Genomic DNA, 24,538 nt, shown 5'->3' with positions numbered 1-24,538 from the left:
TGATTTGCAGGGGCGGGGGCTAAACTTGCACTAAAAACATCTTTTAAGCAAAAAGATGTAAAAGTAAAAGCTCTCAGTTGTCTAACCTGACACACAACATGGAATTTATCCAAGAATGTGCAGCACAACACGACTGAAGAAGAAAAGTAATGATTAGAAGGTGTTATAACACAAAAACAAATTAGATTAAGTTATTAGGAGATATGTGTCCACTTTAGCATAGTGACAAACAGATGTCAGTGCCTTTTCATGGCTTTTTGTCTTTTGTGATGTATTTTCTTCTTTCTGAACAATGCTAGAATTAAGACTCTTTTTGGCATTTTTGCCAATTATTTGACTGTTTGTAAGTGTTGAAGGACAGGAAACACAGGGAGAAAAAGAGGGGGGGGGGGGGGGCGTACTCAAACCATGTGTCACATTGTCAATAGTCTTCAGACATTTTGATGTGCCATAGCGGAAAAACCGAAAGTGTCATTTTTAACATTAATGATACATGCATTCCATGTAGGTGAGTCAGTCTGGCTCCTGGGACATGGAGCTGAGCCGTCATTAAGGAAATTAGCTGGACCTGTGCGTTTCCTGCTAGACAAAATATCTGCTGTGAAAAAGCTCTATGTGTTTCAGTTAAGTTGTGCAGCTGCCATCACAGTCACAACTTTATTAGAAATGACTTGGCCACTTAACTTCAGTGACAAGTGTGCAATTGAATTTTCACACAATTAAATCAATGCAACTACTCTTGATTTCACAAACAAGGCTAACAAATCAATTTACAGCAGTGTTATGGCTGACAAGCAGAGTAATAAGTTAAATTGTAATAACATCCATTTCACCTTACTTGATTTTCTTTTTTTTACACAGACTTCTCCAGCAAGTTAGTAAGTGTACAGGCTACATAGATAGATACTTTATTCATCCCGAGGGAAATGTATGCATCCAGCAGCTTAAGACATTATACATTATATAATTATTTAATATTACACACCCTCCCCCTCCATTAAAAAGTAAGTAAAAATAAAATTAAAAATAAGCGATAAAGGCTGTGCATTATAAATACAAAAATAAAACTACAGACTGTTACAATTAATTACAAAAGTAATTTTACAACACAAAATTGAGCACTGTTTGGCTTGCAGCAAGTCAGCTATATGTTTTAGATGTAAATTCATATTAACCATGATGGTATTATTTCACGTGTTGTAAATTGGGGAGAAGGCAGAAATCTCAGACAGATATTGCCAAATCTGTTAAAATAAAAACAAAAATAAATTTCTAATAAGAGTGAAAATCACACAAGTATTCAGTGGAGAGCTCCGAAGATGCCCTACAAATTATAGTTCACCAATTAGCCTTCATGATAAAAATGTATTTACTCGACTATTTAAGATATGCATTGATAATGATTGTCAGTTGTAAAGTGTAATACTAACTTCACACATGTAGATTTCAGCTGTTTTTCTTCTACACAATGTTTGTCATAGCCTACTTTATGTTGTGTATGTATGACAGCAAAGGGAAAAAACTAAACATTTTTAATTGCATTTCTTATGGTTGATACAGTTTAGTCTCTTTTTTTCCCTCCAGCAAAGATCCAAATTTTGTGCAGCTTAATCTTTTTTAATTTGAAGGGAGAGAGAAATGTGTTGTTTTCCTCTGAGCAGCTTCATCCACGTGTATCATTTGTTTGCACTAAACGCACTTCCTTAGCAACGTATATCTGAACCAGGAAGTAGTTTTGGACCGTCAAGCTAACTAGCTGCGGTTAGCACAGTCGAGTGAAAGTTTGTCTCAGTTAGAATAATGAGTCCAGTTACCGTCCATGTGTATTAAACACGTGTCAGGTAACGTCGTGGTTTGCAGGCAGTTCTGTTGCTGGTAGGAGAGTAGTAAAAACTGTAAGTAGAGATTATTTTGTTGATGTGTTAGCTAGCTGTTAGCTAACAAGCTAACGAAAACACAGGAGTGTTAGCTTGACTTGAGATAACGTTATTGTTAATGTAGTGCCCTCCTTTACTCATTAAAAATACACGTAACACAAACTAAAAAACGTATTATTTATAACGCAATGATAATGATGCATGATGCATGCAACAGCAGGAACTGTTTGGAAAGTTGACAACGTCAATGTAGGTTAACAAGATAGGAGGTAGCTTCATGTATGTGCAAGCTTTGATTTGTAGCATTGTTGATCATGACTATGAATGGCATGATTTTAAATAACGCTAGCTACAAGGTTGATGTTAGTTACATAATATGTGTACTCAATTTAGTACTTGGGTATGTATTATTTGTTAGTGGTGAAGGGTAAATGAAGTTGATTGTGTGATTGTGATTATAGACTGAGAGGGCAGACCACACAATTCATTCAATGTCAGTGAAAATCTGTCTAGTGCCTCCTTTGTGTCACTGCCTTTATGGTAGTGGTAAATAGCTGAGAACAACAATACTGCTTTGCAAAAGGCTCTTTACATCTGTAGTATCCACCAACAACCTTAACTCATTTTGTTTTGTATTATCCCTTAATGGCATTGTTTGTGTTTATTTTCCTGTCACAGGTGTGCCATGGAGATTATTTTCTTACCACGCTTTGATAGACCATGATACGCTCGTCAAGTTATGCAGGGGTTATGGAAAGTCTAATGAATTCTGCTGAAGAGCAGCAACCCTCCTCTCCCCTGGCCAACTCATGGTCCAAACCACAGGAATCAAGCAAGAATCAAATGCCAAAATGTATTGGTGGATTTGTTTTAGTGCATGCAGGTAAGTGCACACACTATAATTGATAAGTAGAATTAAGACGTTCATAGAAAGAAACGGTAAACTGCACCTCCATAATAAGTAAACATGATTACCAACATTAGTACACCATGCACTGAAAAAATACAGTTTTCTAGGATAGTTTTCTGCTTAGAGGACGTCAACTGTCATCACTTTATGTATGTTTGTTTTTTTGCTTTCAGGAGCAGGATACCATTCTGAATCCAAGGCCAAGGAGTACAAGCATGTGTGCAAAAGAGCCTGCCAGCGAGTACGTTTATTTTATGTGCAAAACAGCAACATAACCTTGTACCTTGTACTTCAATCTAGATTGATCATCTATTCATTTCAGGTCTTTCCTTAAAGAATGGAAGAATAGTGGTGCTGCTGCACCATTATATTTTAATGTAATTTTAGTTATTAAATATGCCAAATATGTTGGTATTGATAACATCTTAGTACAAAATAATTCTGCTGAGACCCCTGTATCTACAAGATAAATGTCTAAGTTCTTTGTGTTATATATAAATATGGAATAAGTATGTTTTCATGATACAATTAAGACAACCCATTTAGCCAGTATAATGGTTAACAATTTGACTTGCTCTGACTCTATTCAACATGGTTGGTTGTGACAGTAAATTAGTTAAATAAAGTTGCTAAATACTCAGGTATGTGTAGACTTCCCTCTAGTACAGTGTTGCACACACATTCGTTCAGTTCTTGTTTTATCACGGGATCTAATATCTTCAGAAATTATATAAATAACTCGCTTTTGATCAGCAAAATATTGGGATTGAGTTTACTCAAATGTACTCAGGTTGGATGGGGAGCATCTGTAAATAGCTATTATTCCATATATTTTCAGTGGGAATCCAATCTGTATTTTGGCAGTAGCACTCACGCACTTTAATGTTCTTGTTTTGAAGTCATTCCAGTTTTCATTTGGCTGTATTAAGATAATTTTGCTGTTGGAATGGAAGTCTTTGTTTTTTGGCTCTCTAAAGCAGGTTATTCTCAAGAATGTCTTTGTATTTAGTTTCATTCATTGTTACTTTACATCCGTACGACTAAAAAACAACCTTATGGTGCTGTCATCACCCTTGATTTACAATAGCAATGGTGTTAGATGGGTGAAGAGCTGTGCCCAGTTTCCGCTGGACGTAGTACTTTGAATTAGGGCCAAGTAGTTACATTTTAAAATGGGTCTTGTACTTTTATGCTGTCTGTGTACATTTTCACATATACACAGACAATGCAAACTTAATTCAATCCAGGTTCCGTATAGAATGTTTTACGCCTGTCTTTACCCTAGTTTTATCTCCCAGTTGGAGCTTTTAATGAGGCTTAAATCCCAATTACCTCTGCCAAGGAGTTTATGTTTTCAGATGAATGTAGTTAATGAAAGTACTGTACAAAGGATGAAATGAGCAATATACATTTGGTGTTTTGACTTGAAAGCTGTCTCTGTGTATTTTCCAGGCTGTGGACCGACTCAAAGCCGGGGCTCTTGCAGTGGAAGCAGTGGCCGCAGCACTGGTTGAACTTGAGGTTGGTTTATTTTGATCCATGTTTGATTATATAAAGTAAAACTTTATCTTTAAGTCAGTATTTAATAACGCCCCACATACATAATGTACAGGACTTTTATTTTTAGGCCCAGATTGGACTTAAAAAAAACATCTAAAAAACTTTCAGTGAAGATAAGAAACTTAATTTGACATGTGTATGTGTTTACCCAAAACAGCTTTATTCAGCTCCAGCCTCCGATGCATGTACGCATATCCTGTTAGATGATGTAAGAGATGATTTTCCTCAGGGCTGGCTTGGAATAAAGAACAATGACCCAAACCAACAAACTCTCTGCAGCTGCAAAAAAATGTACAGTGAAATGTAGTGTGGCAAGTCTTTTTAAGGTATATTAGAAAAAGCCATATACTGTATACACATGCATACAAGTCACAGAAAGTTAGAGCCATCATCTGGTCATTGTGACAAAAGCAAAGCTATTGTGTGTGTGTATATATATATATATATATATATATATATATATATATATATATATATATATATATCTTTATTTATTTATATATTATTATTATTATTATTATTATTATTATTATTATTATTATTATTATTATTATTATATATTCATGTTAATCTGCCTCAAGTCCACAACTATATCAGCAGATTTCCCAAGGTGATTAAGCATTTAATCATAATTAAATGATATCAAAGAAAACAGAGTTGTACTGTTATTGTGTTACGGGGAGTAGTTCACCAGCCGTAATTTGTGTTGATGTTATTATGAATTGTCTTGCTTTAAATATTATGCATTTGATTTTCAATTAGTGATAACAGTATGATGTACATTCAGCAGGGCCAATATATAAGCTGCTGATTTAACAACTACAGTAGATATTGACTCTTGTCTTGTTTGGAACTATTGCCATTACACTACAACTATAAGCACCAACTAAATATATTAAAAAAAGACTTTCCTTCAACATATTAACATTGGGATTATGGTCCATTGCAAATACATTTTTATTCTAGGCTCTGCATGTTTTTAATTGTTCTCAGGACTCTCCTTTTACAAACGCGGGCATGGGCTCCAACCTTAATTTGTCAGGAGAAATTGAATGTGATGCAAGTATCATGGATGGGAAGTCTCTGCATTATGGCGCCGTTGGGGCTATTAGTGGTGAGTTATTACATGTATTGATATTTATGTAATATTGCTGTGTTGTTGTGGCACTGAAGTTCAGTCACCTGGAAGTAATGTCAATGAATCAAGCCTCTATCTTCCATATGTTTTAATGATATGCTTTCTACCTTCAAAGAGTTCTTTTGAGGTTCATAAACAATGGGGGACCACCCACTTGTTACCTGGAGAACAACCAAGAAATGCTGTTAATACGTACACATCTGCATACTCTGTATATTTTCCTTTTAAGGCTTTCAACAAAAGCTATTTATTTTTCCAAACATCTTAGGGGTGAATGCTGGCACTTAACATTTAGTCCATAAGACAACAGGTTGTTTTTATTACCCTGTCTGCATCATGTAACATTTATAGCCATATAAATATAAGATGCATGATAAATGAATCGTTGTTGGCTTAGAAATACGTCTTTCATAAGGTTTAAACAGGCTAATAGAACCCAGCATTCATAGGTGTGCTTGTGTAACAATGGCCAAACAAGAAAAATGTGCAGCGCTACTCATTAAACTCAATGAATACACTCTACAGATATGACAAAAATCAGAACTAGTTCCTCTGTACTACCAAACTTATTGATTTGACTAAACAATTATTGTGTGTTTGCGAGGTATCTTGTTTCCACTGTGATAAAATAACAGAATAATCTGCTAGCCTCTTGATGATTGTGACTTTTCCTTCAGGTATTAAGAACCCAGTCTTGGTTGCAAACCGCCTACTGAGTGAAGCACAGAAAGGGAAGCTATCAGCTGGCAGAATACCACCCTGGTGATTTTAATGGTTCTTAATTAATGTTGTATTAACATGACTGTATCCACTTATTAATTTGTTTTCTTTTGTCAGCTTTTTAGTGGGGCGAGGAGCACATGATTGGGCAGTCAGTCATGGAATATCACCATGCCCTTCAGAGAAAATGGCCACCAGTGAGTTTTGTTGCACTGATTCAGAAATATGCCAAAAAAAATTCTGTAGCTGCAAAACTTAGCTGAAAAACAGTGCTCAAGATTTGGAAGAGGCGCATTAATTGCTGTGGATTCATTAGATGATGCTTTTATTTTCACTGGCAGAGTTCAGTTTATCTGCGTACAAGAGGAACAAGCGAAAGATGGAGCTGGCAGAAAAAATGGACACAGGACCTAATCAGGCAAAGAAAAGACGACAGTCAAGTGAAAATGTGAGTACTATGTTATCAGTTAAGATGCGCAAAAATATTTTAATGGCATCAAGTGTATTCTTGTGTATTGTAGTGTGACTGGCTCACTTGAGTGAGAATGGACCAAACCCTTTCTGCGTATTTTAATAGTATTTCTCACAGTGAACGTCCTGTTTTTCTTTTGTCCCACAGGTGCTTTAAGTGTGTGAGATATCACTGTCTGACGAGGGGCATCATTTACATTAAACTAAATATTCTGTACTAGTGGTCAGCAAATAGCATAATAAGTAATGCCTCCATGTGGAGAACACAGTCAGACTGTGACTCTTTACATGCCTGCCATGGTCAAATGTTTAGGTTACATAATAAACAAACCTTGTTATACATGTACATTAATTGACATATAAAGTTAATTAACAGGAAATAACCTCTTTTTGTATTAGATTGTTATGGGTTCAACTGAAACCATTATCGTAGCAAGTCTGGTTTAAATTTTCAAACACTGTTCTTTTTATGCCTTTTGTCATTCTGCCAAGCAATAAAGTCTTTCCATTCTTTTTTTCTGTGCATTATAGACACCTGTCTCATGGTGGTGTATTGCTGCAGTGTTGTTCAGGAAAATCTAATGCATTTCAAAATCATTCCAACGATGCCCTTAAGTTTTACAGTCATTATTTACCGTGGATTTCTTTTTTCATTAAAGGACACTGATAAGGAATGACAGGATGGTCTTTGTAGCATTTCGAAATAGTTGGCTCTGGTCCTTTTAAGCCTCAAAAGCCCCGAGACGGGGCTGATTTAGGAGAGCATGAGACAGATGAGAAATGATGTAGACTGTTTTTTTTTTTACTCTGTCTTTTATTAGTCCAAGGTTCAATGAAAATCTTCAGTTTCTGGAAGGAGTGGAGCTCTGATCATGTATCATGGTGCCATTTTGCACATTTACCCTGTAGAACTCTATTTATCATGCAGTCTGAGTCATGGTGGTTCACAAACAAGTCACTTCCAAAACAAACTGCAATCAGGGAAGGAAAACTGCTGATTGAAATCACAACGGCCCATTTGTGATGAAATGTGAAGGGCAAGAAAGAGTGATTTAAAAAATGCATGCATTACATTCTTTATTTTGGAAATGTCCATAGTCAAAGATAATGTCTCTGCTTCAGAATGTAAGATGTTGTGTTTCTTCTCCTTTTATGTTGTCTGAAATGAGAACTATTGTCTTTTGAAAATGTCCATTTGTGTATATTTGGGTCATGGATATTTCCGACATGTTTTTTACATGTGACTCCTTCCTTCCTGTGATGTAGGAAAATGTGTCGGGGTGCCTCGACACAGTGGGAGCCATTGTGGTAGACCTGGAAGGGAATGTAGCTGCAGCGGTGTCCAGTGGAGGCCTGGCAATGAAGCATCCCGGCAGGGTCGGCCAGGTAGTCAGGCCATCTTCTCCTTTTTTTTCTGTCCATGTCTTTACCCACATAATAACGTCATCAAATAATACGCTCAAAAATATAACTTTCTTTGAGACGGCTATTATGAGAGGCATGTCATTATTTCAATGTGTTCTTTTTAGTGAAATAATTTAGTACGATAATGTAGAATGTTTATTTTATATAGTATACACCTTCGTGTATCGTGTGCCAAATAACAATGGTATGCTTCTGGGAATAATAGCAGCTTAAAAATAAACAACACATTTTTCTTGGGTAATTTATCTGAATCCAAGGTGGGCCACCTATCGACAGCCTAAATGAAGTTGGAATACATTCTTAGCAGGATGAACCAACCAGGCAAAGAGCTGCTGAAAACGTCGTTAATCAATACGTTTTATATTAGCACTGACTTGGATGATTTAGTGTAATATGAGAAGGTTAGTGAGCAACCCACTGGGAATAATTACCCAGCTCTGCAGCTCTATGGGTATTTTTAACCTCTTTTAGCTCATTAACAGCCCACATATTTCTGTATGACGCCATCTCTCTGCTCATAACGGTTTTCTGCAGACCATCGTTATTTTTGACCAAAAAAGCTACCGTGTCTGTTCAATCCGCATTGCCCCCGACCTCCGTCCTCAGAAGCAGCTGTCTGTCTGTCAGCAGCTCCTCAGAGGACAGCAGCCGGCCAAACTATCTGCACCAGGCCGACTGACAGCAAGCGTTTACTGGACAAAAATAGGTTTTATGTAGACTCCATTGGAAGGAATCAGCATTGTTTTTAAATGTACCAATCCACTTAATTAAATGCATCAATCTGTTCCGTGAGACGAGCGTATGTCAAAAATGCTTCTACGCTGATTGCTCTATAGACTACAGCACAATGCCAGTGGAACAATGGCGTCTTCTGCATGTGTACACAGGCAATATCTTGCCAACACACAACAAGCACTAACAACTTAAGACGACGATGTAACAGGGCTATGTGCTTTATGCCCTCTAGTGGCCAAAAATTCAAATCAATCCAGCTTTAGAAAATCTGAAAACGGCATATTAGAGTTGTTAACGCGCAGCGGTTAGCAATTAATCTTCCCAGCTTTCTGCCCCCCTACCTTTTTTTGTTTCTACCTTTTATATGTTAATTCGGCATTGTGGCTGTTTTAGGTGATTAATGGAGCTAAACTTTTACTTTTTAATGCAGTCTAAATTAATGAGGCATCCTCATGCCCTGTGCCCCAGTCTTGTGATTTTAATGCAAACTCAACAAATTCCAGTAAAAATATTTCTGTCCTGGAAGTCTTTTACTTTGAGGCAGCTACAGGAAGTTTTGAGTTCGACCTAACTATGTATCAGGATTTACTGCCTTGACCTCATAAACACTATTACTGTTTAAAAAATTTGGCAAGTTGTTCTGGTGTCGTTAATGATGTGGAAAAGGCTGACATGACCTCCCCAGCCTGTAATGTGCACGTTTTTAAATTCGTATATCCGGCCATGAGCATGCCTTACTCAAAGTTAGTACTTGATCATTTATGATATTTTTCGGTACATCAAGACAAAAGCAAAACTCCTTTTCATCTCAAATGTCCTCTTCTGCTCTCTTTTCTCAGGCTGCTCATTATGGATGTGGCTGCTGGGCTGAAAATGCCTTTAATATGAACCCTTACTCTACAGCAGTGAGTACTTCAGGTATACCACAGCAAACTCTCTCCAACCTACTTTGCAGTTGTGTGTATCTGTGTGTGGCATGCCTGTGTGTGTGTGTAACTGTTCCTCTCACGTTAATGTTTACCACTGGCCTGCCTTTTTGTTTTGGGGGATGATCTGAATCAGAAACATATTTATTTAATGTGAGCCTTTTTATTTAACTTCGGTGAGTCAAACTTCAAAAAGCCTGATATTACTTTCCTATGACCTCGGACCATTCCTGCTGAGTGACTCTCATCAGTCACTTCCTCAGCTAATTGAGTCATCATTCTCCACTCGCCGTTAGTCAGCTGCATGCCAGGTGCATTGCTCTTGGGATTTGCAATGACATTTGACATAGGACACCTGCTGTAGATATGATGGGGAGAACCGCTGGCAGTGCAGCAGAAAGATGAAACCTTTGCAACCTTCAAGTGCAATTATCTACATTTGGATCATAACTTTGATGGTCTAAATGAATGGTATCATCCCTGTTCGAAGTTGCTTATAGGAAGTAAATGCTCTATGTTTTCTGATCTAAAACATTTAGTTGTTTTCAACAGCACACAATTAGGCAAATTCTGAGGATAGTTTAAACTTTTAAAACCTGCTTTGTGACCGTTGACACTTCTAGACAAAATGTGAATGCATCCAACAAATGTAGTCCCAGAGTTACCTGCATCTGAACCGTAAAGGACTCCATCAGAGTAACTGATTTAGTAATAAATGAGAAATTTAACAGTGCTTGAAGACAGTGACTAGACAACCCATCTAGTGAAAATAAACTGTTCTTGCTCCTGTTGGCAGCAAGAGCCTTGTGAATGTAATGATTTAAAATGCTTCAGCCTTTACAAGTCTGCATGTAGAGATACGACAGCAGCCACCTGCCTGTTCTACACGTCCTCTGGTGACAGCACACACAGGAGAAGAAGGAGAAGAAGAACATCTCTGCATCTTTATGGTTTAAACTAATGCAGAGCTTCAACCTTCCCTTTCTGGACCAATCTGCCATTTCAAAAACAAGTTGCATTCTTCTTGAACACATCTATATAATGTTTACAACCCAAAAACAAGAGAGTGTATGCATTAGCTAAAAAGCAACGTAGCTGGTTGTGAGCTGTATGGTTTTGAATGTGAGGTAGAGCGGCCATATTAGCCCACTTCTTTAAGATGTATAGACGTCTGTGACATAGCTTCTGGGGAACATTAAAACCTTTTGAAGTGGATCTGTAGCCTAATGCCTTTCAGTGCAGATGAGCTGATTCGATCAGACAGGCTGAAGCTTGAGTCATACGTACTTGGAGCTCTGAGATAGCCGGCATTTTGCACCGCTAAAGCTTGTCTGAATATATTATAACCAGCAATCAGTGAGAAACTGTACTGTAATCATAAGTACAGTCCAGAAAGGCCCAATACATTACCTGCTATCTGGGCCCAGAAAAATGTTTTCCTCCATCTGGTAGTACTGGAATTGTCTGGCACATTTCATTGAATCAGAAAATGAAAACAAATCCCTTTTTATAGATTCATTAACATCCCCGTGGTTTTTATTAGTTTATCCAAATAGTGTTTACAACTATGTTCTGTACATTTGTATGTATAATCTCACAAGATGACAGTTTGGTTACTAAAGGATGGTCACTTGTAGTCTGCAGCTTAAAGGTGATAAACCTGACCTGTAGTTATTACAATAAGCCGTGTAAGACCACTATCTTAGTTATAGTTTACTGTTCATTACTCATCCCAATTGATGAAGTGTAGATGTTAGCTCTGTGTGTATTTCCACCTCATCCTGTCTTCCTATATTGTGGCTTTCCTTTGATGTTACTTAAAAAAAAAAAAAGAAGCTTTCCTTATGGGTATGGAGAACATAATGTGTGTTCCAGTACAACACCTGTTTTTAATTTCCTAACATGAAAGGCATTCCCATCAAAAGAAACAGAAAAACAATCCTTTTTCATTCTGACGTGAGGAGCACGGTCCTCACCCTGTAAGTCAGTCCCTTCACCTCACCACCACTTTGCCTTCCCTCCCCCTCCATTTTAGTCTGTTTTGCAATATGCGGCTCATGTGGGTCTTTGTTTTATATGTGTTGACTGCCTCGTCTGGCCTTCACTTTGCTGTGGCCCATGAGAGAACAGCTCACGCACTTCACTGTTTACTCTCACTGCTGTTGGCCGTCACATACTGTGTCTCCCATTGTTGGCCTCTTTTCTTTTGACATTTCTCTTCTGTTGAGTCGCTGCTTTAGTCTGGGCATCTTGCTGCAGTTCCATAATATCCTGTTCCCCTAGGACAGAGCGGTTTATGGTAAACGCAGCACAAAAGGCACAGTACCTGGCCAATCCGACGCTCTGCTCTCGTAAAAAAACAAACTTCAAATTGCTCCAGGCATCTGGTCGTCACAGTTACGGACCTGCATTCCCTTTTGTTGTAGTTACCTGATATTTTACGAGGCCTTCGTTTATGTTTACAGAAACAACAAGATTATATTCTTCCGTCTTTATGGGGTTTCACAGGAGCTTTTGCCAGATGTGTTTTGTTTGCACTTTTAGATTTCTTGTCTTTTCTCCAAATGCGGGCAGACTGAACATTTAAAAAAGATCATATTGTAGACATGCGTCTGTCTTTTCCTTAGCAACAACAAGGTTTCGGTTTCGGTGTAAATCATTTACGCATTAAGTAGCATGATATACAAGATATAAAAAAGGCACACCTGCTATGTGTTGACTTTCAAGTGGTCGAGGGTAAAATAGGGTGAGTCATTTCTACAGGCTGACAATCCTGTTCCTGCTTTGATTAAATGCTTAAACAAATGCTTTGTTTTTCTCCCTGGACTTCTCTGTACACCACACGTCGTATAACTGAAGAGCACCAGATATATTCAGGTGCTAGTTGGAGCCAATTAGATCACATCCTCCTGCCACTCCTTTTATATCACAGTTGTGTCTCTGTCGACTGTGAGGAAAGTGTGTCACAGCCTACATAGATAAAATTGTTAGTTTTACATTTTCCATGCAGTCACTTCTTTCTACCCACAACTGTTTCATGTCTTACTCTCCGCTGTTAGTCAGTGGTCTAATAAAAATCTTGTTTACCCTCCACATTTAAATAAATAACTTGGAAAATCATCTTACGGAATGACATATATGGTATGATGTGAATTCAAAACATACAAACATCAAATGAATACATACATGTGTAAAAGTTATACATGTTGCTGGTGTGCATGCACATACGGCAGTTACGCAGTGAGCCAGCTATAGAGTTTACAGAAGTGGAATTAATACTGGGTGGTTGCTGTTTCAAATTCCCAGACCAGCTGGGAATCTGGGCAGGGGAAACTGAAAGAGAAACACAAACCCTCCCTCAGCTATTGCTGTCAGTCTGCCTCTTGAGCAAGGCAGCTGTACTTGGCAGCCCCGAGGTTCTGTCATCTTTACCTGAAATAATAAAGCCAATAAAGTAATCACGCTGCGGAGAAAACATGCTAAAATGACTGAAGCAACACTAAATCTGTTTGTACAAACTAAAAAGTGAACCCTTCATTTTGCAATATTTTTCCATTGCATATGGGGAAAATGTGATTTATTGATCATGTTTTGAATATTAAATCAAACCACAAATGGGGATCAGGAAGATGTACATACTGATCGCTACAAAATTCACTTAAACCTCAAGATGTGAAATATCAAGATGTGGTTAATACCATACACGGCTTATGTTTTAAAAGTCAGATTTTTTATTTTTTTTTATGTGCCCTGGATCGTTTACGTACGTGGTTTGTGCTACAACGCTCTCAAAGGGAACTCAATGGAGACCTCATACAATTCTGATTGAAGGCATGCATGCATGCAAGAAAGAAATGAGTTAATGCAAGTTGATGATTCGGGTTCAGCTGTGTCTGTGTGTCTTTTGCCAGGCTGTGGAGAGCATCTGATTCGCACCATGCTGGCACGGGAATGCTCCGCTGCCATGCAGTCTGAAGATGCCCACCAAGCACTTCTGCAGACTATGCAAAACAAGTTCATCAGTGAGTCACCCACATGTAGCCACTACTTTCCATACACGCAGATTTATCAACCAAGAATGTGTTTGCAAGAAACACAATTACGCGTATAGAGAATCGAGCTAACAAACAGATGCTGCATAACATAAGGAACGAGCTAAAAACTGGAAACTTTGGAGGTAATAAAATCAGAAGAGACGGCTTTTGATTCATGGATCATTTTCACCGTTTAAACGGGACCTTCAAAAGGTCCACGCAGCAAAGATGACAGCCACGGATAATTTTGGCAGACATAATTGTTTTGTTTAAAGGTTATGTGAAGATGTATGTATTTTTTTTCTTCATATTCTCAGAAGTGGTCAATTTTAGAAAGTCTTGTTAACTGTGTTTGCTGCGCCTGTGAATGACCACTGGGAGAGCTCAGAGAAGACTGAGCAGAGGAAGAAAGGACATGTGGAACCATGTGGTGGTTTCTGCCTTGTTTTAGCCTCCTTTAGAAGTCCGTCCCAGTTTGGCTTTGTCATGGACATCTGTAACACTAAGACATTTGGACGGGCTGGATGAAGTCAATTTGAAGTTAATTCCTCTGCTGTTTCCTTTCAAGATGCACATTAAGTCAAACAAAGCTCCATAAATCCTGCCTTAGCAGGAGCAATGATGACAGTGTCTGTGATGTGGAGGCCTTTCACTCAACTTCCATGATACATTTGTCAGGATCTCTAAATAGAAATCTTTAGTGGCAACACTATCAGTATTTTTAGATCTTTTTCCGTAATATAGTAACTCTCATTGTAAACACATGCACACAAATATGCACACTCAAAAATAGTTATTCTTCTTTTTCTTTTTATGGGTATAATAAATTATCTTCTCTAACGTTTACAACATGCAAAGATGTCAGTTATTATGGAATGTGTAACACAATTCATTTAAGAGCCTTGTACAACAGATACCAGGATTTTGAGTGAATGTCGTCCAAGCTACACTCAAAAGTGTTAAAGTTTTATAGAGTGAAGGGAACATTACGACATGGAACAAAATCGGTGTGAAATGCAACAAAGAAACAAATGCAGACACAAATGTTTCATCAAATGCACCAATTGGTTTTGTTGCTCTTTTTCTTGTTGCTGTGTCGAGACATTTCACTACATGGGGAAATTTATGAAAGTCTTATCTGCCAATCCAAGTTTGTTTTGTATACACAACACCTCATTCAAGTTTGCCTCTTCAGAAGTTTAGTCAGGAAGCCAGAGAGGTTCTCAATCCTCACAATTGATATTAGTTTAGTTTTTTGAAAACGAGCTCAAAGGTCTTGGAGAGTTCTGTAGCGAGGTGATTGTCTTTAAATGAAACTGTCATTAGTCATTATGTGCTAAACACCTGCCCCACACAAAAGGAGTGACACATTTGTAATTGCTAAATAAAATAAATACTTCTGAATAATTGCTTTCAGTTGTTTAACTTGGCCAGAAAGGCCAACAACTTGAATCCTCATAGATCACCTTAACTCAATTAAATTGGCGTTTTGTCTTTTTCTTTCTTGTTATCTTTGGTTCAATGTGTTAGTGGAGAATTAAAGTATACAAGAGACGCTGTTGATTGATGAGAAACTTGTTCAGTCATCTCATGTGCGGTGTTTTCTTTGTGTGTCCAGGCTCACCCTTTCTGGCCAGTGAAGATCGTGTTTTGGGTGGAGTAATTGTCTTGCGCTGCTGCAGATGTGCGGAACCTCCGCCGTCTCCAAAGATTCAGGGTATACTGGGTAAGACATTAATCATTTCAAGAATGATCAGGCTCAAACCTCCACGCCAAATATCTGCCTATGGTGGGCAGATATTTGGCTGTTAATATTTAAAAATCCATCAGCAGATAGATTTGAGGAGGGGGGAGGAGGCACTGTGGCTTTCCTGGCGGGTGGTCTGTGTTTTAACTCGCACAATCAGGCTCTGGTTTCACACCCTTCATCTCAGATTCAAACGGAGACCTCCCACTATGGAATCAACAGCTAATCTTCAAGTGGATGCCTTCTGAATACTGCCCGGTTTGGCTGATTGTGTTGGTGGATCTGGTTTCTCTACCTGGAGCTTCTGAACCTTTCTTTCTCAAAGCTAGAATGATTGAATTTGACTTAATCAGAGATCTTTCCAAAGTTTAGGCGACATGATTTACTAATAGGCTTTAATGTTGCCGGTTGTGGTCATTTTAACATGATGTATATCAAACCCTCTGCTCTAAAGAAACCAACAGATGAGTTCAAGTTCACTGACAAAGTAGAGCAGATGTTTCTCCAATGTAGGAGGGGACATCTTGATGCAGTGATGAAGTGAAGCGCTAATTATATTAAACATTTTGTCTGCTTGAATAATAAAATGCTCCAAAGTAACACTTCGTCAGGGATGTAGAGGCCCTGTTGATGGACCGTAGCCCTGGTTGTTTATATTATTACATTTATATAACTGTATATTTATGTTGATTAATGTTCTCCTGTTCACTCTGTAAGTAATTAACCTTTTGTATTTGTGTGTTCACAGTGGAGTTCCTATGGAGTCACACCACAGAGAGCATGTGTGTTGGCTACATGTCTGCCCAAGATAGCAAAGCAAAGGTGAGCTCTACAATTAGCTTGACAAGCAAAATGTGTTGCAATGAGTTTCAAATAAACTCTTGTTGTATAGGAACATAACCATCCTTACCTCAAAAGCTTAAGACAGTACAGGCATGGGTGTAGGCTCATATTATAGATTTCATCACATGTACTGTATAATACGTATGCATCACTGACCAGTGCCATTGGCTTGAAATGTATTTTGTTCTTGCTTTTCATTATATTTAAATGTTGCTAATTAGTAAAAAACATAATTAAAAAGACTGGTTTAATTAATATGGCGCCACCAGACTGCAAAATTAAAGTGTCTTTTAGTGAGACTCCTGCCTGTTGTAGAACATTAGAAAGTTGTATTAAGGTGCATACCATATTTGTTAGCTCACCTGTCTTAGCTAGTATCAAAACTGTGACTGATTCACTTTGGAAGTGATATGGGAATGAAGAATATATTGGTGGTCATTGTATTTTCACATCATTAACGGTGAACTGGGAGGACATTTGGGGAGACTGCTAGGCCCCATTACAAAACAATGTATTTCTCTCTTCTGCACTTAGCAAACCCCAGAAGCAGCAATTCAGATCACAGGACCATTAAGATCTGTTTTACTCTCTAACAATCCCACATAATATATATTTTTTAACCATTAAGTGGGTTCTAAACACAAGTTTGAGTTTATGGTTGGATAGCTGCTGCTAATATATAAATGGTAATTAGACTGTATTTATATAGCACTGTTCTAATCTTTGCGACCACTGAAAGCGGTTTCACAGCACATGTCAGCATTCACACGCATTCATACAGAGGCAGAGACTACCATACAGGAGTGATACACATTCAAACTTAGCTGTCAGTGTTCGTTCTCTTCACCTGCAGATTAAAACCAGTCATCCTAATGTTCGCACAAAAGAAATCTGCTTTTTCCTCAAAACCACATAGTCCTGAGAAACTGCAGGTCCCTGCTGACTCCATCTGTCAACTTAGGGGAGAGTATAGCCTGTAGAGTAAGGTTCATGCTACTTGGAGAGGTCCCAGTTCCCCTCCTGCCCTGCCGTGGTGCCCTTGAGCAAGGCACTGAACATCCCCCTTCCCCCCTCACTCCCATTGCTCCCCGGGCGCTGTCCTATGAGCTGCCCACTGCTCCTAGTACTAGACTCCTGGTACTAGGATGGGTTAAATCCAAATTTCACTGTGTGCTGTGTGCTCTGCATGTGTGACCATTAAAAAGAGGGTTTCATCCCTCCAAATCTTAAATCTTAAATCTCCACCAGATCCCACTCCTCATTCTCAACCAGTAGCTACTGTAGCGACGGGTAATCCCTCACCACCGTCCCTCCTCACTTGAGTCTCTTGATGACACAACCAAGACAAGGCCAGAAGCTCTTTTTAAAATACCTTATATTTTACAATTTAGTCGAAAATAGATGGAATACATCATGAATGTTTGAGGTTGGCTCTGTAATCCTCCTCCGGGTTTTTAACTTTTTAAAAGAAAAAAAAGTACATCAATTGTGTGACTTGAATCGGTCAATGTGGCTGCTTAAGCAACAGGGCTCGATGCTCTGGTCTCCTGGCTCTAAATGGTGTCTCAGCTCCAACTGATTTGTTTGGCTACTGTATCTCTGTCACTCTGTATAAAGAGAGGGCACTGTTGTTCAAGCCTGCTTCAGATTTCAAAGTGTTTGCCCTCCGAGCCGCCTCTCCGCCCCCTCGCCCGTCCTCTCCTCCGTCTCTTGGTCCATCTCGCTCGTCACTCCCCCTCTGTGGCCCTACCTGGTCCTAAAGTACTATAAAGTTTACTGAAAGTCATGCACCACTGGGGATATCAGTATCAATCTGCATATTTGTCAGATGTGCTCTGTGTATTGGGCTTTGTGGTGGAATGTGAGCATGCAAGCTCCCCTTTCACGCCTGTGCCAACGTAAAGAGGTGAGCAGAACACGGTGAACTGTACGGTTCAGGGGAACTTTGGATCACCAAACATTGCCTTTGTTTGTACCTTTTTTGTTTTTACACTGTTACATAATGTAGCCAGATATGTTGGAGATTTAGCAGTCATAAGCAGGGGACGGTATTACTGGTGGCATATAGCAGGCACAAGCCTATGATGTCAATTTCTCCACAATGCCATTACTGTCATGAGCCTCACTCTCTCTGGACATGCAACATCCTTTCTGATTAACAGTGAAAAGTACAATAGTGCAGTGGTATCTATGTGTTGTTAATTAAATAAAATTGTTGTTTTAGGTGCAAGGGATTACATTTAACATCCTGGGACTAGAGGATAGAGGAGAAGTTGGTTTCCAGTATACTGACTGGACAGTGTGGACTGATAATGAGTCAGAAAAGGAAGAGCCAAATCATGTGCTCTTCCACAAATGTTCTTTTTGTGACAGAGGTTCAAGCTGCTCTGTCCACAGTCTTTAAAAGATTGGAACGAACTAGGGAGGAGCAGAACATGAAATATTTAGCGCTATCCCTTTTAAATTCTGCTGCAGAAACATCCTCGGTCTGGACGTCACAGGCGTCTGTCACGTTAATGAAAGCACCTTTATGCATGCAGAATGTTCTTCATAAAACTGTGTTCAGAGGGTGCAGATCCAGGAATATTAATTGTCAGTAGTGGTTTCTGGATCTCCTGGGAAATGGTATCCACTTCCTCTCGACGGGGCACTGGTGACACAGGGATATTGGAGAGTGCAGCCGAGAACGCAGCTGCTCCACCAAACCTCACACTGCTCTACGAAGCTCTCGTGTGCCTCAGTGGCTCTCATCGTCTGCATACCAGAGGAGCTGGCTCTTCTGTCCTTCATGCCTCTACACTGAGTGCAAAACAAGGTTTTACCCCTTTCTCCCAGCTGGGCCCAGAGTTGGCCCCCACGCTCACTTGCCAACATATTGTCCATTGAAGGGATTCAATAAGAGAGCATCTGTTTTCTCTCCAATCTGGTGAAGTTGAAAAAGCCAGAGATGGAAAACTTAATGCGACTAGGCTCCAGTCATGATGTCTGTTGTCTGTAAACTTAGTCTATAAAGTGGTCTGTATACCATGGAGGCCCAGGAGGTGGCACTTGCACGTCAATGGCCTTAATGACAGACCTCACTACTGTGGGGAAGTTCTGCCTCCATAGACGGTCATCTTCAGTGCATATGAGGGTTGATGCTGGAGACCAAGCTGCAGCAGGACAGGCAGTGCATAACAAGTTCGCTGGATGAAGACTCCCTAGTTTAGTGTTCTCATTGCACTTTTAATAGGTTGCCTGAATAATTCATCCTGATCTTAAGCATGTGCAAATGTTCAGTGCACTGAGTTGCAGAGATTGCGTATAGAGCCAGAGCTATTCTACATTCCTCCCATTCGTATTAGCATCCTGCTGGACGTTTCTAACCAGTCAGTCCATCTTCCACTGCTTTCCTGTGATAAGAACATGAAAGGGCTGATGGACAGTAGCAGGAGTATTTAGGACAGAGGTCAGACTGGATTGATATTGTAAGTCTTCTTCTCTTTCATAGCGTTGTAGCGCTCAGATTTGTATGTGTATATCTTTTTTGACAAACAACCGTTTCATAAACTCGGTGAAGCATGATCAGTCCAAAATGTGTTGGCTGTCAGACCACTTCTTTCTGACACTGTGCTGGCAGTTCCTCTGAGGTTTTTCTTACATTTCAATCGGATGTTATTTTGGGGAAAGTTGAGTCTGTATCCTAAGCCGTTTGACATTACACTGTAAATTTGCTATGTAGCAGAAGTGCTGCAGAGGGAGAGCATCTGGTTTCATTCAAACGCTCACCTGTGTTTGCACGGGACAACACATCAGAACATCAAGCCATGTTTTACAGAGCTGCACAAAGGTGCGCGGGCAGGCCAGTGGCGGCGCTTCTGAAACAGTTAGACTTTTGTTTTATTGTTTGTCATGATTGGACGGATGAAAGAGAAGTGTAGGATCCACAGCACCGCCACCATGCTCAGTTCTCTCCTCCAGGACATCATTACCACTATAAAGCTTTTGCTGCTCAAATGTATAAGGCCAAAGAAAATCAAATGGCATGCAATTCAGGCCTCCTGGTTATTGTCTGCTTTGTATATTCCACTACAAATGTCTTTTATTATGGTACATTTTTGTTTTACTATCCATCTCGCGTGGAGAATAAATAGCATATGATTGTTTTTTAATTTTTCTATTTCAAAAGAAAAGAATGTGAAAACCACAAGACAAAAACAGCGGCTTAGTCATAGCTCTAAATGTATCCTTTGGCCTACGCTGTGGTGTTAATGTGCGGCTTCTGGAGCTCCTAAACACATTCATATCACAAAAGAATGTTGTTTTTCCTCCGACGGATACAATCGAGCTGTGTTTTTCACGGTATATTTCGACTCAGCCTTAGGCCTGTCATGTGGTCACTTCAGTCATTGGGTATGAAGCTGACAACAGGCTCACTGTAGGTTCGTGCGTCCTTATATCTGGCCCAGTGATCATATAATTCTGCATTTATTTGCTCCTCTTTCAACCTGACTTTATAATTAGCTGCTTCTATAAACATGGATTCCATCACAAGAATTCATTAAACAAGTAAATTGGAGTTATGATTCAGGACATTGGGAAGGAGATGTTGGGATGCTGATCACACACCCCAACAGACAACCTTCCATTAGTGAGAATATGTTTCTGTTAATGATAACTCTTTGGACACCCTTCCCTATTGAAATAGCCAAAATGTTGCCCTTTAAATAACTGCCCACTTATTAGGACCATCACAAGGTTTCAGTCCAAGTACTGACGGCCAATGAAACCAAAAGATTAAAAAGCTTTTCTACTAACAACTAATAGGACTCTTAATTTATATTTGGATTATTAAAGATTGGTACAATATAGACACAAATGATGCAACAGTGTTATTCCTATCGAGCTAGCTGGTTGCATTGTGTTTATCACGCTCATTTCGTGTTTACACATAAGGCTACAGCTTTATTTGACTTGATGTCACAGAAGTGTGTGACCCCTAAGCCTGAAGCACCACTCGTCCTCACGACTGTGTCCCTGTAACCTGTAAACTTCTGAAATAGCGCCACAGCTTGTGAAAGGCACGCGATGCTCTTAGCACTGTGGTGGCGTAATTACTCTCTTGTTTGGTTTTCGGAAGCCTTTTACTCTTCCTGCTTACTCACTCAAGTTGTCCAATTTTGTCAGACGGCAATAAAAATGAAGCTCTTAACAAATGTTGCGTGTAGGGGTGAGGGTTAGGGCACATTGGTGTCATTTGTCATTTTCAGACAAAGTTTTCCTGCAAAATATATGAAGTCATACAGCTAGGCGCTAATTGTGCGCGGTAGTGTATTTTCAGCTGTGTATTCAATGTGGTTTGAATTTTAAAAAAACATTGCAACGCTCGGTCCCTCTGACATGCAAACATCAAAAGGAAAACATTTAAAATGTCACCATTAGTTGATTAAGTTTCAGCTATGGACCTCCAGTCAAAACAGTTTAAACAAGGCCTTTCTTTAACCTCATCTTTAGAAGATGAAGGGGAGAGGACGAACCCAGAAAGGGGTACTGGAAGCATAATAGCCCCTGAGAGTGTTGCCATGTGTGCTTGGCCTTGTCTGGCTGTTGTCCCATTGTAGTGACAGTTGCCCTCGGGGTGCCAGAGGCCATAGTCCAAGCCTACATGAAAAGAAGCCCTGTAGAGATGAAGGCTCCTACGACTGGAGGAGTGATGTCAGGCCAATTCAGTGGTCAATCAGTAGCTGGACTCTTCTTCCCCCAAGGCTGAAGCCAGTGTCTCCCTCTGTGTGGAAGGAGAGGAAGGAGGATGACGGCCATTATTGGCACAGGGAGAGTCAGTCACCTTTGATCCCCCAGTTGAAGAATCACTTCCATCTTCACAGCTGTGTTTGCCGCTTTGCTCCTCTTCTTACTCCTCTCTGTCACACACACTAACACAAAACACTAGCTGTCTGATCCCGTCATACTTACTGTGTCGCTTTATGAATACTCACTTGGCATCTTCGGACCTCAGGAGTACATGCTCATGATGCAACAGTAGTACTCCTATGTGTGTTCTTGAACACTGAACTTGAATTGTATTTATCACCCTCATCTTTTATATTATTTAAATTATATTGAAATAGTTTTAACACTAAACCCCCACTTGTCAAGCAAGCAGTTAAGATTGTGATTGTGAAAAAAGCATTTTCTGCCATTTTTAGCATAAAAATGTTCTTGAACAATTAATCAAATATCAAAATAATCCTTTAGTCTATTAATTATTGCAGCTCTACATCTGATAAGCCTTAAATCAGATTGATGCATTTCTATAACTGGACTTCCTGGCCCATATCTTTTCTTCTCTTTGGTACCTGTACCAACATATTTACACCATTGCTGCTCCTTTGTACTTATTGCTATACCTTCATCTTTTAGCGTTTGCTTTGCTTGGTCAGGAATCCAAGAGATCAACACCCTATTAGCATTTCCTTTCCCCATATAGCCCTGCCTCTGTATGTATATCTTTCCTTGGATGATGCTCTCATTGTATGTGTGTGCGTGTGTGTGTTTTCTTTTGTTGCCTGCAGACACACATATCCAGATTGCCACCAGGGACCGTTCCCGGACAGTGCTTGGCCATCGAAGGCGGTGTGTGTCGATTGATGAGCGTGGCAGAGTGAGTCTCATTGGACCTCCTTCTGGGCTTCTTCAGCAATACTCCAACGCAAACCCTTCCACCCCCACGTGCGCACACACACACACACTCCCCTCACCTTTGTGATACCAGAAGTAATACGCTTAGCTGTTTTAACAGGTGCCCAGGAAGGAGGGAGGGGTGTTAGCTTCTACTTAGTGCACTTAAAGGACTTCCCTTTGCCACTGTCTGCCTCCAGCATGTACTCTATACAGCTTACCCCCAAGTTCTCAAGTGTCACCTGGGTTAGACTTGATGCACCATTGCCTTGATGCATTTTTTCTTTCTTACTCTCTTTCCTTTTGTATATAAGCTATGATTTAGGAAAACAGGGTGGTTGTTCATGTTGTTTTGTAACGCTGAACAGATGTGACTATTTTCAAGCATTAGGAATTTAAAATGTAAGCCCTTATTTTGTTCTTAAAATACTTTTCAAGTATAAAAAGATGTCCGATTGCACCTTGTGGAATGTCTGCTACTCAAGATGGAAGCAATTTACTCGCACACACATATTGTTATTAATCCTCCAGCCTAGTGTATAATGTAGCATAATGTCTTGGATCATGATGAATTGTATAACCATTTCAGCCATAATGCTTTGCTTTGATTGTTTTATTATTGCATGAGCAAAATCTACAGTAAGTCACTCTGCGTTCTCTTACAGGCATAAAGTTGTTCAAGAAGCAGGAAGCTATGCACTTTCAGAGTGATGCTGATACATAAACATATATAAATATATATGTATAATAAATATATATATATTTATTATATATATATGTATTATATATATATATAAATATATATATGTGTGTGTGTGTGTGTGTGTATATATATATATATATATATATATATATATATATATATACACATATACACATATATATATACACATATATACACACATATATATATATACACATATATATATATATATATATATATATATATATATACACACACACGTGTATATATATATATTGCTCAGGTAGCAGCATTTGACCCCACCGCCAAACATGACTGTTAGTCATCATTTCAAAATCACAATTTATATTTGTATCGTCATGTTGACAGAGACATGTATTTTCTTGCTATAAAAAGAAAAAGGACCGCTAAATACTAATTTATGTATCAATGAATTGGTGCTGTTGAGAATTGTACTTGAAAGGAGTAAGGGTCTAAATTTCTGTTGTGGATAATCAGTTCCTCTGGTTTTGCTGTTTTGCTCAATTCCTATTAAGGATTTCAGTCTCAACAAAACCATAATAGAGCTTTTTTGTTCTTTACTTGAAAATGCAACTAATATAAAATGGTATAAGCTATGGAAATAGTAATGTGCGCAGCTCTCTACAGTGCTCAACAAGTAAATAAAATCTATGTTGCTACATTTCTGCGTCTATCTTCGTCTTTTAATCTGCATGAGACACATTGTTCCAACTGTACCTTTTCCAGAAAAGAAGACGACATAAATGTCATGATCTAAACTGTGGACTGCCA

The 24,538-nt window shown here is 39.1% G+C and overlaps 1 protein-coding gene across 2 annotated transcripts; it reads left to right on the top strand.

Annotated features, from left to right (window-relative positions):
- The first annotated feature begins 1,722 nt into the window (after positions 1-1,722).
- Positions 1,723-23,864, top strand: tasp1 (taspase, threonine aspartase, 1). Of its 2 annotated transcripts, XM_029450326.1 has the most exons (14): positions 1,723-1,895; positions 2,556-2,760; positions 2,961-3,028; positions 4,240-4,308; positions 5,341-5,461; positions 6,163-6,247; positions 6,323-6,402; positions 6,547-6,653; positions 7,943-8,062; positions 9,676-9,754; positions 13,674-13,784; positions 15,415-15,522; positions 16,292-16,365; positions 22,938-23,864. In XM_029450326.1, exons 2-14 carry the CDS (start codon positions 2,598-2,600, stop codon positions 23,028-23,030), a joined length of 1,278 nt encoding a protein of 425 aa, XP_029306186.1. In that variant the 5' UTR covers positions 1,723-1,895; positions 2,556-2,597; the 3' UTR covers positions 23,031-23,864. The 2 variants fall into 2 exon arrangements, with proteins under 2 accessions (XP_029306186.1, XP_029306187.1); XM_029450327.1 differs by lacking the exon at positions 13,674-13,784.
- The last annotated feature ends 674 nt before the right edge of the window (positions 23,865-24,538 follow it).

The sequence above is a fragment of the Cottoperca gobio genome, chromosome 15 (assembly GCF_900634415.1).
Source record: "Cottoperca gobio chromosome 15, fCotGob3.1, whole genome shotgun sequence".
NCBI lineage: Eukaryota > Metazoa > Chordata > Actinopteri > Perciformes > Bovichtidae > Cottoperca > Cottoperca gobio.
Note: the sequence above shows the minus strand (reverse complement) of the source record. Positions and strands in the feature narration are given on the sequence as shown.